Source organism: Typopeltis vanoorti, chromosome 20 (assembly GCF_054136105.1).
Source record: "Typopeltis vanoorti isolate ZY-2024b chromosome 20, IOZ_Tvanoo_1.0, whole genome shotgun sequence".
In the NCBI taxonomy this organism is placed as follows: Eukaryota; Metazoa; Arthropoda; class Arachnida; order Uropygi; family Thelyphonidae; genus Typopeltis; species Typopeltis vanoorti.
Genome location: NC_143568.1, coordinates 8,918,215 through 8,931,629, shown reverse-complemented (window position 1 = coordinate 8,931,629; position 13,415 = coordinate 8,918,215). Strand labels below are relative to the sequence as shown.

Below are 13,415 nucleotides of genomic sequence, written 5' to 3'. Positions count from 1 at the left end.
AGGTTTGATTCCTGTTCTCAAACTCTTTCATTTTCTTTTCAATAATCTTTCTGTATTTTAATCTACAGTTCACATCTGAGAGCTGCTCAACTTTTATTCGCTTTAAAACTTTCTTACATGTCATTCTTTTCAATATGAAATTCAATTTTATCCTGCTCAAGACTAAATAGTGATCACTTCCAATTTCAAATCCTCTGTACACTCTGGTGTCCTGCACCAGGGAGAAAACATCACTATCAACAATAACATAGTCAATGAGACTTTTCTTATTCCTAGCCTCTTCTCTCCACGTGTTCCTATGTATTCCTATCTGCATGCCTGGTCAGTGTTTTTTTACCACTGTGCTGTCGTCACTGCTTGTTTCATTTAGCAGTTTTTCAAAATAATTACTCCATACTTCAAGGATATCTTTTTCTTCCATTTTCATGTCACCTTTATCATCTCTAACTCCTTTTACAGCACTCTTTCCTCCATTCCTAAGCTTCTTCAACAACCTCCAGAATATTTTGCCACCTTCTTGATATTTATTTTCTATGTTCTTGCCAAAGTCCTCGCACGACTTTTGTTTAGCTAGTTTTACACAGTGTTTAGCTTTCTTAAATTTGTCTCTGTATTCTCTAAGAGCATAAGCTGATTTATTTGCCAGGAAATTTTGATATGCTTTCTTCTTTTCCTTCACTGCTTCTTTAACTTCCCGTGTCCACCATGGAGTTCTAATTTTTCTATCCTTGGTTCAGAATCCAACATGATCTTCCATCACAAAGGCTAGACTTGTAAATATTATTTAATGTAAACAACTTATTTTACAATTTAATATTCATATAACTACTTTAATTTTGTCTAATATCTAATTATTTAATCAAAGATATATGTATTAATAATGAAAAGACTGTATTAAATATTATTAAGCTATTTTATTTATTACTATATTAATATTATAAGAACTTGTATTTGATAATTTAACTGCGCATTAATTGAAATGTAAATATTCTCTATTTATTCCTATTTGTAGAAGTTTAACGTTATGCAATAGCTCAATTTTATTATATTTTGTTTTGTTGTCATGGAGACGCATGTAAGTAAGCGAGCGCGAGTTTTGGAACACCATGTGAGGAGAAGGTTTATTGAAAAGAGTTTTAGAAAGAAATCATGAGAATAATTTAGGCGGGAAGAATGGATATAAAAAGGGGAAGAACGCTGAAAATAAGGAGAGATGAGATAGATTAAGAGAGAGAGAAAGGAGAGGATTGGCATTAGGTTGGAATCGGAGCATTTGGCATTCGGGAATCACAGTGCGATAATAGCGAGTCGGCAAGTCACTCAAGCAGCTAAATAAAGTCTACTAGTCGAGAGGCGGTTAGCTAATAAGTTTTAGAATAACAATTATAGCTACGGAAGACAGCTGAGTGACTACTAAATAGACCAGCAATACTTGAGTTGAGATTTAATTTCAGGGCCGACCTGTCAAGGACACACAATCTTGAAATAAAGCATCGAGTAACTAGAGAATAGTAGAGCCTGTAGAATTGAAGTTTACCGTTACCTGTGTTTAGAATTATAGTGCCTAAAGAATTATTTGAATGCAGGAGGAATGAACAACTGTGCATATAAAACTTCAAGATATGGAATTATTGTGTATTGCCTTAATTCATGAGTGATCAGTAGTACTTCATGCAAGAACGTTTGTTTATGTGTATAGTGACCGATGATTAATTCAGTTATTGCTTAGAAGATTTATTTAATGAGTGCCGTATACTGTTTAAGTGTTTACAGTTATAAAAAGTGTTTACATATAAGTAGATGAAGAAAAAAGATTATCGGTAAGATTATTCCAACCTTTAATATTTCTATACAGAGAAGTGTGCGAGGTTCATCCTAGAATTTCCTTATACTAACAGTAACTATTGCGGAGAATTAGCTGAAGTGTAAAATTAAAAGTGTATGTTTGTGAAGAGGTGTTACTGCAATTTTTATTGTATTTGGAACTTAGGAACTGTAAGAAGACTGTATTATAGAGATGACAGATTTACCATGGTCTGAGTTTGTATGATTGAATTTATCAGAGAAGCTAAAATGTTTGTGATATTTTAATTACTGATTTGAAGTTAAGTGTAAAATTTGTGATTTTAAAATTAAATGTTTGTTTTTGTTAATCAAAAGTTGTATTTTACCTGAATCTCTTTTACTGTACCATTCATAAAATATTCGAACCAAAGCAGATAAGTTAAGTAAGTTAAATATACTCGGCCAGTATATATAATAACAACATATTAAGGAGAGATAGTTGAGAGTTGGTTTATCTTCAATTCTTGAACTAATTCAGATATAAAGTGGCGCAGGCTTTAAATATAAATTTTCTTTATATTTGAATTAGAAATCAACTTAACTTATCAATTAGTTAAGAACATCGTAATAGTAATCATGTCGGATCTAAAGTATAGACTGAGAAGAATTAGGATCCAACACCGTGTCCACCATGGAGTTCTAATTTTTCTAACCTTGCAGACAACTTCACCACATGCCTCTCTAGCTGAATCAATCAGGGTTTTCTTCAAGGCTTGCCACTGAATCTCCAAGGTTTGGTTCCTGTTCTCAAACTCTTTCATTTTTTCTTCAATAATCTTTGTGTATTTTAGTCTACAGTTCACATCTGAGAGCTGCTCAACTTTTATTCACTTTAAAACTTTCTTATATGTTATTCTTTTCAATATGAAATTCAATTTTATCCTGCTCAAGACTAAATAGGTAATCACTTCCAATTTTAAATCCTCTGTACACTCTGGTGTCCTGCACCTTGGAGAAAACATCACTATCAACAATAACATAGTCAATGAGACTTTTCCTTTCCTCTTCTCTCCATGTGAATTTGTGCACATTTTTATGTTGGAACATGGTGTTAGTAATAACCATTCCATGTCCTGAGCAGAAATCCAACAAATATTTGCCATTATTATTAGCTTTGCTCTTTTCTCCAAATTTTCCCAAAATATTTTTGTATGTCTGACAATCATTTCCTAATGGGGATCTAAATAGCAGAGTAGGACAATCATTTCCTACTCTGCTATTTAGATCCCCAACAAGGACTAACTTTTCCTTTTTCATTGTGTCAGCTGCTTTTTCTAAAGCCTCAAAATATTCCTCCACTTCTACCTTAGTAGAACCTTCTGTGGGACCATAGGCACAAATAAGTCTCATTGTCCAGTTCCCCATTCTCATATTTGCCCACATTACTCTACTTGAGACTCACCAATTTTTGTCTTTTTTGTTTCAGTCACCCCTATTATGTCGATCTGGTACTTATCCAATTCCTCAACTAGCTCCATTTCTTTCCATTCAGGCTTCTTATGTTGATAGTACCGATCTTTAACTCTGGTGATGTTGAGTTGAGGTGTGTTTTCAGATTTGTTCCAGTAGCTGACTTTTCGTTGTTTGCCCTGGTTCCCTGGCAAAAACAACAGGGGCCTTGTTTAACCGGGCAACACCCCAGCTGGCATGAAATTTTGTCATGTTGTACCATCATTTTGTATTTTGGTTTAACCAATAAGAATATAATTTGTTCGGCTAAATCCCAAATTGCCAGCCCATCCTTGTTTGTTCAGTATCCAGGTAGGTCTTCCTATTAACAATTTTCTCCCAAAAAAAGGGCAATCAAGTTGATTAATAACCCATCTTTTATCAACACACTCCACCCACATTCGCAGAGGCATTTGGCATCTGCAATATGATGTTCTATAAACAGTTCCATGACAAATGTTCACATGAAATAGCATCAATAATTCCTCACCTTTGTACTAAATCTGTTGGAATATGTGCGAATGCCACCCAACATCCCTTCAAAATGCGGATGTTAGGTTCCATAGAAATGCCGCGTTATGCAAGACTCAGATCACATAGAAAAAAGTAGAGTTATGTTCCGAAATCATTTTTTTTTTAAATTATGTAAACAACGACATACCCAACAAAAATATTTTTTTATTTAATTCAGGTAATTCATGTAAGTTACGAAAATGTATAACTATGAAACAAATACATAGTATAAACTTATAAAATTACAAATTTTACGTAAACTTCATTGCACATAATGCATAAATGTTTTAGGCAAAATAAAATAAAGTGCATATTTTAATCATCATCACTGTCTTCAACAATAATATTTCGTAGATGTTTTTTATTTACGAGTGGCCGGACGTCGTCATCACTCGAAATCTCTTGGACATCATTTGTATGATTCTCATTGCATACTTCGGCTGGTGTAGTTATCAAGAAGTCAGTAATAAGACCTTGCTTACCACTATGCTGCAATTTTTTATTAAGTTCATAATGTGGAGCTAAACAAATATCCAATTGTCTCGTGAAATTTCCGGACTGCTCCATTGAGGGATCATTATCCGTAAAATAACTTCCTAACTTTCTTGTCAAGTCCAATCCTTCTGCTATTTTTTTTAAACTGAATTCTTTCACGGATTCATCACAATCAGAATCTTCGGCAGAACTTCTGCTGCCGTTTGGTTCGACGTCATCTATTAATTGTACCAGTTCCTCCTCATTTAAATCTGTTTTGTCATCAATTAATTCACTAATTTCGTTTTCAACCATATCGCAAAAGCCCTCTAAGTGGCCATTACTATAAAAACAATTTTTTTAGATAAAAAAACATTACATATTGTATATAACTCACCAGAAAATAAAGTGCTCAGCTTGAGATTAACACACTTATGATTTTTAAAGCCCTTTCCTGGCAGAAAATGCAGATAATCAATAATAAACTTTATACGGTAAACAATTGATGCACATGCCTGCTAAAGGGTATTTCCCCTAATATAAATTCACTACTTATAACTACATCCACGATACTGGCAGAGGCAAATTTAATGAGATAAAATTTGATTTTTAAGTCACACGGTGAAAAATATATGAAAAGACCAAGGGTCACTAAAAGATAAAGGGTTACAATTTGTAAACGGTGTTATATCAAAACTGTGTTGTATAAGTACCACATTGAACAAGGTTTACTACAATTTGTAGACCACTTTATATCGAAACTACGTTGTATAAGTACTGCGTTATACGAGGGTTACCTGTATAACTCAAAACCCACAGAACAGGTTTCTTTCCTTCTCCTTTATCATTCACATATTATTATGTGTTTCCCAAGTAATGTAATATACAGGCTTTAAAATCAAAAAGTAAACAAGTTTCTACATTTCCTATGTACACACGGTACTAGCATACTGTCATACTAAAGGCTGATCGACATCTGTGTACTGACTGACTCAACATAAAAAAAAAAATTTTTATATATACATATATAATTGTAGCATCATGTCAGCTGGGATGTTGCCCAGTTAAACAAGGTCAGGATGCATTGAAAAGTCAGCTATTGGAATAAGCTCCAACTCAACATCTATAAGAAGAAGAATAAACTCTTCAGAAAATTGAAGACAGGAACCATCAATATAAGGAGTATTAATGGAAAGGCAATCAAACTTGAAGAAGAATTGGAAAAGTACCATGTGGACATAATTGGCATTATTGAGACGAAGATAACAAAAACAGGTGAGATCTTACTAATAAATATAGGATGTTATTTTCGGGCAATAATGATCAAAGAAAGGAAGGAGTAGTGATAGCATTCAACACTGAACACTAAGTTAAAACTTCTTGATTGAAAAGCAGTTTCAAGTAGAGTTATGTGGGCAACTTCAAAATGAGGAAATAGACATGAAACTTATTTGTGACTATGGTCCCACAGAAGGTTCTCCTAAGGAAGAAGTAGAGGAGTTTTTTTGAGTCATTAGAGAATGTGGATGACACAAAGAAAATGGAAAAAGTGGTCCTTTTTGGAGACCTAAACAGCAAAGGATAAAATGAATCCCACCATGTATCTCACCAGCCTAGAAAGATAGAAAGATTTTGGACATAGAAAGGTTTTGGTAAAATTTGGAGAAAGGGCAAGGCTAATAATAATGGTACGTGTCTGCTAGATTTCTCCTCAGGATATAGACCAATCATTACTAACACCATGTTCCAACATAAAGACGTGTACAAATTCATGTGAAGAAAAGCCTCATTCACTGATGACAGTGATATCTTCATTGTGGTTCAGGATATGAGTGTACAGAAATTGGAAGTAACCATCACTTAGTTCCATGTAGGATAAAACTGAATATCATATTGAAAAAGAAAAGTATTCCTTTCCAAGATTACAGGTAAACCTAGGCTCAACTATACAAACATTACTGAAAAAAAAAATGAAAAAGTCTGAAAATAAGAACCAAGCCTTGGATTCTCAGTGGCAAGCTCTGAAAAAAACACTGACTGATTCAGCTATGGAGACATGTGGTGAAGTTGTCTGCAAGAATAGAAAAATAAAAACACCATAGTGGACACAAGATGTTAAAGAAGCAGTCCTGGACAATAAGAAAGCATAATGAAAGTTCCTGTCAAATAAGTTGGCTGATGTCCTAAAAAAATACAGACAAAAATGAAAGAGCTAAGCTATGTGTAAAAGTAGCTATGTGTAAATCAACGATCATGGGAAGACTTCAGTAAGAATATAGAAAATAAATATCCAAAAGGTGGAAAAGGAGCAGAAAGCTATTGAAAATTTAAAAAAAAAGCTTAGAAATTGAGGAAAGGGTACTGTAAAAGGAATCAAAGATGAAAAAGATGTCATGAAATTTGGAAGATAATGATATCCTAAATGTCTAGAGTAATTACTTTGAAAGACTGTTTGAAAGAACGAAACAAGCAGTAACAGAATAGTAGTATAAAATTTTCAAGAGGAATGCAAGCAGGAGTACATATCAATGCTTGATGAGAAAAAGGGCTTCAAAAGCTTGAAATGTGGAAAGACAGCTTGAGTAGATGATATTAAACCAGAAATGATCAGGAGGCATAAAGGTTTTGCAGCGACCATGCTGCATAAATAAGAGTGCATGGTCAGAAGGTCGAATTCCAGAAGATTGGAGTAGAACTCTTATAGTTAACATCTATAAAAAGCTGAATGTGAAAATTAGAGAAATTTCTCTACTAAGTATTATAGGTAAGATTTATGCAAGCATACTTGAAAGAAGGCTAAGAAAAATTGTGAAGAGAAAGTTGGAGAAAAGGTTTGAAAGCAAACAAACAAAGCAAACTTCTGTTTGCTTTCAAGATTGAATTTTCAGTTTAAGACAAATAGTGGAGAAGTCATGTTAACATAAGGATTTGTATTTAACTTTTATAGATCTGGAAAAGGCATACAAGGTGCCAAGAGAAAAGCTTTTCAAAACACCACAATTCTTCTCTCCCACAGTCCTAAATGGACCGTTGGGTCACTCATCGTTGGTAGATGATATTCTTTGTTAGCCTCCTCCAATCATCTGGTCTCTTGTTCTTGATGTCAGTTGAAAAAGGGAGGAATTTGTCCATTTTTTGATGTTATCAGAAAATATCAAAAATTGATTTTTGATGTTATTTTCTTTTAATTGAGGTCGGATCCTAATCCTTGATCCCGGAACGATTCCTTCTAGTGCTTGCTTTGGAATGCCATTAGTCCTCTCCACATGTCCGAACCATTTCATCTGTCTTCTTCTGATGACTGTCAGAATATTTTCCCTTTTTCTCCTGTCTATTGAATCAATTCAGTTTTTGGACATTTTCATTGGTTTCGTGAGCGGTATAAGGAATTCTCAAAAGTCTTCTGTAAGTTTTCATTTCAAAAGACAGGAGTCTCCTCTCATCTTCCCTTAATTAAGTCCAGGTCTCACAACCATACAAGAGGATAGAATTCAACAAGGTGTCAATTAGTCTTAGTCTGGTTGTGATTGCTATTCTGTTATCTCCCCACAATGGTTTTAACTTCTGTAGGGCCACGGTTGCCTTAGCAATTCGGTATTGCATTAAAGATAGAAATTTGCACAAACGAAAATGGCTGTCAGTTTAATATTAGCAAGTGTCAAGTTATGCACTTTGGCGTGATTGGATTTCCAGCAGCATATTATATTAGCAGGATTTGCTACAAGAAACTGATGAAGCTAAGGATCTTGGCATAATGGTGGATAGGAATTTAAAGTTCAAAGGTCACAAAGCAAAAGTTGCAAATACAACTCAGAGGATAATTACGATGTTGAAGCAAACCTTGGTATCTAAGGATAAGGAAATCATTTTGCTTCTTTATAAGGCCTTGATAAGACCACACCTGTATACTGTGCACAGATTTAGTCTCCCGGGTTTGAAGCTTTGGAAAGGGTGCAAAGAAGAGTTACAAAAATTATATCCGGATTATGAGATTAATATTATGAGGATAGATTGTGAACATGTGGATTGCAGACTCTGGTTAATAGGTGAAAGAGGGGTGATATGATAGAGGTGTATAAACGTTTGAATGGGTGTTATAGGATATCATCTGATGAAATTTTTTTTATATGGAAGGTGGGGAGAGAACACGGGGACATCCATGGAAGTGAAGTTTGTTCACAGTCAAGGAAGGGATAACAGCTAGGTTTTTCTCTCGCAGAGCAATGAGTGAGAAATCTGTAATTACAATGATGCCTTTTGCAAGTCTTATTTTACTACAAATTGGGAATGTTGTTTAGAAGTTATCTTTCCCCAGCTTCATTTATTGATGCAGAACAAGAAAAATTTATTTATCAAGCGAGGACTAACTTTTTTTGACTGTATGGAATAAATACCAATGTCTTGTGACTTCAACTTTCTTTATCCATAAAAATGACATGGGTCTTTTAAAAAAAGATGAATACAACCTTTCAGGAAAGAAAATAAAGTTCTCCTATCCTAGAATTTTTTACAATATATATTTTTCGTTTTTTGTGAAACACATCAACATTTTACTGTATTAGTCTAAAAATGAAATTTGAAGTTAGAAAATGACAAAGTTGTTTAACACTATTAAATTTTAAAACCTTCAGTCATAAATCAAAAACAAATTAGCAATTAAATTGATACTAAAAATAAAAACTCGGCAAAGATATTTCAGAATTGAAACAGATATTATCAGCTATTCTACACAGCTTTACTAATAATTGAACTTACCACTTTTGAATTAGTAAGACCAAGTCTCTGAAGCTCATAACTATGCTGCCTGTCATTACTTTTTGAGATTGCTTTCTCATCTTTCCTTCTTTGTTTATCAGATGTAAATAATGAACAGTCAAGCCTAGTAAATTCAGGAATTGATGTCAGCAGCCACTGTTGATTTAAATTGTCATAGATAACCTTCCTTTGACGGGTACTACGTCTCACACCTTGTTTTTCATCACTATTTGCATTGCCATTCAAAAAAGCATGATTAGTACTGGAATGCGAAGAAGTTGAAGCTATGCTTGTTCCTTTCAACCCTTTCTCAGGAGTATGATCTTCACTTTCTTCTTCAAGAATGTCTCTCCTAAGAGAGTAGTGTGATGTTGAGGTGGAAGCTAGAGAAAAAAAAATTACTGAAATGAAATTAAAATCTACAAGTCTCAACATAATCTTTAAAAAAAAAGCAATACATTATCATTACATTTGATTAAAACAAAAATTCTCACATCATCCACTTAAATCTGCAACAATGATGCCCATTTTTCACTGGAAAGTTCTTTCTGGTTCTAACAGTAAATCACATGAATAGCTGATATATCAGAGAATTTTTATTCCAATATGAAATAAAATCATTATCCATACTAAGATACAGAGGGATAAGGCTTAAATCTGTCAAATTAAGTAATATGCAATGAGGATATTAAAGATGTCATATTTTTATAATCAAATAAAATGAAACTTGGAAAGTTTAAAAAATTTAACAGTGTTTTGAGAATGTAACCTTTAGCATTGGAGTTGCCTTGGTTTGCATTACTTAAACGATACAAACCCTGCCCGGCCACAAACGCGTATCACTTGATGCATATAACAGATTCCCTTTTCTAGGTATAGCATTACTGGCATTAAAATGGTTATATATATAACTTTAAAATTAATAGACTACAGAAAATTTTATTTAAGTTACGAGGTGCTACCCAAAAGTTCAGGGAATTTGGCCATGAAAAAAAACAAAAATTTCTTACCCTAACTCCTAGTTTCTACCATCTCCTCGAAATAATTTCCCCCCCCCCACACCAAGGCATATATACAGTGTTTTTTTCATGATTCCATGCATCCCTGGAAATCCTCAAATATGACTTTGTTGAGCACCTCCTGAGATCTGGCTATGTCAATACGATGCCCTTTCATCTTGGGGAAGAGGAAAAGGTCAGAGGGACAAGGTCAGGTGAATAGGGAGATAGGGAAATGACTGTCATGTTTTTGTTAGTCAGGAAATGTCAAACAACGTTCAACAGTATACCTGTGAAATCATAGGACTGTCATAAACTATGATCTCAAAAACATCATAAACAGTTTTCCTAAGATCTTCAAGGTTAACCTTGCACACTTTTGCAATGGTTTCCTGTGTTGTGCTTGTTGATAGTCATCCAGAACACTCATCATCCTTGACAACCATTCATCCGTCTCTGAAGCATTTGTACCACAATAAAGTTGTGCTTTGACTCGTAGCAATATCACTAAATGCTTCTTTAAGAATTCAGTGGGTTTCCACAGCAAATTTTTTGAGGTTGAAACAAAATTTGATGCATATTCTCTGCTCATTAAAATCCTCCACTTCAGATGAAGAAAATTGCTGAACCACTAAAACACGACATTGCAAAAATGCATGTAATTCATAACACAGCTTGCTAGCTGTTGGCAGGCACACTGATTCACAAAAGGCACTGCTTGCCCCTTAGTAATAGTTTGCTCCATTGTACTACTGCCTTAGCTCACGTTGTTGTATTACTGCCTTCTGCTGCTTATAGTAGAAAGCAATACTACAAGGTTTGAGGGTGTCATTCAAATTTCGTGAACATTTAGTAGCACCTCATATTATAACTTAAACACTATCTGCAATCTAAAGAATACACTGGTTTACATAAATTAAGGAACAAAGAGAAAAATTGTGATAACTTGAGAGGGATATAAAAAAAACTTGAGATATGAAAGTCAGGTACATTATGTGAAAAGTGATGCTAAATCTGGTTATTGTATACAAATGAGTAGCACTGTCAGAGGTATATAATAATTAGCCATGGCACAAAAGCAGACATTTTGGACTGGTTTTCCATTTTGTGTCTAAAGTTGTATTTATTCATGTGGGGTCACCCCTTTACTCCACCATCTCTTAGAACTGGTTGAGCCCTCCTAATGAGGGATTAAGTAAGTATTTTATGACTGCAGATCTGTGTGCTCACGGGCCAGTTTGACTGTTCTGAGGGATGAAAAACCAGTTTCCAGGTGAAAAAAAAATCTCTTTTGTGAGAACAAGACATTTCATGATAACAAAATCTTTGGATATATCTGCAAGACATCATTTAACTGATGAATTCAAGTGGCAAGCCATCATAAGAATAAAGGTCGGGCAAAGTTAGGCAGAGGTGAGATGTTACATATGAATCATTCATTGGTTCAAAGACTGTGGAACCAATTCCAATAGTCATAAACAGCATCTCAGAAATCACCATCCATGGCTTAGATAAATGTGAAAACTGACTAAATGTTTTAGGAATTGCAGTTCTGACAGTTCCTATAATACACTCTTTTACATGATTCACTGCATCGCTGATGGAGATGAGCTGCCTGACAAAGAATCAAATTCTGCTAATGAGAAAAAGGCAACCATTCAGCTTTCTCAATTTTCCAACATGACATCTCTGATGTAGTACATGGTTGTCCAAGGAGAAAAGTAACAGAAATAGGTTGTCATCAATTTCCTGCTTAAACAATGGGAAAACAGAGGGTGAACAAACAGTTATGTCAATGGTAGGGAGTGTTCGGAGAGGCATATGGAAGAAGGTGGTGCTTCCTGTTTTTGAGAAATTATTGTTGTCAAGAATACACTCAACAACTCTTCCTCTGATGCTATGGGTACTACTCCACAGTGCTGTGCCTGTTTAAATCCCTTATCATAAAGGTCATCTTAAGAAATATCTGTGGCAGGAAACATTCTGCAACTGTTATTATATTTCCAAATGAGTCGGATAGCAAATAGCACCTGCTTTAACATTGTGTTAAGTTGGAAAGAGATATGGTTGCCCACGGGGATGGCGACTCCTCCGTGAGCAGATCAGCTGTCCTGTCCTTATGAATGATGGTAACATTACAGAGAGCTGTATCATCACTCAGTTTCAGATACGTTTCCTGCAATCAGAAGCCTACTGGTTTATACTTCTGCAAGACAGTATTGATGTTGTTGTCTATGTTTTGTTGAAATCTGTAACAATTTCATGGTAGGAATGTTTTCATTACTTCTTTTTGGTGGCATCATCTAGTTTTGTATGTTAAGAGGTTTTGTTTTGTTTTCATTAGTCTTGGATTTTTGTATTTTATGAGTTTTAGAAAGCCAGTATCCATTATTTCTTTTTCTTCTGGAAAAATATCCAAGATGTCATCAAATTCCACTACCTCTAAGGCACCCAGTATATCAACTACTTTATCTTCCCAAGGGGCAGAAGAGGTATCCAATGCTATCTATTGGTGGGACATCTAATAGAGTTCAGAGCCATGTTGTTGATCCTCTGTGATGAATGGTCCATTATTTTTTTAATAAGAGGATTTGCATGTAGTGGAACCATTTTTGGCATGTCTTCAGGAGTGAATCCATATCTAATTTTCTCTTTAATTCACTCTACCTCTCTAGAGAAAATTAGATATATATATGTCAAAAATCCTGACTGACACTTTATTTACAGTTGCCTTCTTGGCATAAGAAGGTTCAGCAGATGTTATTGCTACTATACTGCCTCTCTGCCTCCTGATATATTACTGTTTTTAACTTTTGTATTTCCTTTTTGTCCTTCGACCTTTGCCAAGCTCGAGAGAATATGGGTAGTCTGCCTCACAGATAGAGTATTTTGGTGGTTTGCTCTTGCAGTCTTTATTATCATTATCTTTATACTGTCACATCAGGCACAGATAGGCAGAGCTATGACAAGCAGTTTGACAATGACCATAATTATGACATTTAAAGCATTATAACGATAATTTATCCGAGGATAATCTGATATTGGAAATATCCTGATTAAAGGAAGTTATTAGAAAACTGACCTATGCAGGAAAGCACTGAACTTGGTAATAAAAATATTAACAATAAGGTAAGCCAAATAAAATCTTAAAAAAAGAGGTGATATGGTGTGGTGATTCAATCTTAAAATTTGTGCATGCTGAGGGTGTCACTACTTCTAGTTTCCCAGGGGCAAAAATAAAAGATATGACAAATGTAATTGAAAAACAGAAAAGAAAAGTAAAAGAGATAGTAATTCTGGTAGGTATTAATAATTTAAGTAGTGACAAATATAGTAGGAGAGAGAGAGAGATATGAAAGGTCTGTTGGAAGAAGTGAGTAA

At 34.5% G+C, this 13,415-nt stretch overlaps 1 protein-coding gene across 1 annotated transcript in view; it reads right to left on the bottom strand.

Annotated features, from left to right (window-relative positions):
• Positions 1 to 13,415, bottom strand: part of LOC150095219 (ATPase family AAA domain-containing protein 2-like) — a 538,448-nt gene that overhangs the window by 473,759 nt on the left and 51,274 nt on the right. The window contains exon 3 of the mRNA XM_090410622.1: positions 9,037 to 9,419. Coding sequence (XP_090266748.1) covers positions 9,037 to 9,419 — 383 coding nt within the window. The remainder of the gene's footprint in view (positions 1 to 9,036; positions 9,420 to 13,415) is intronic.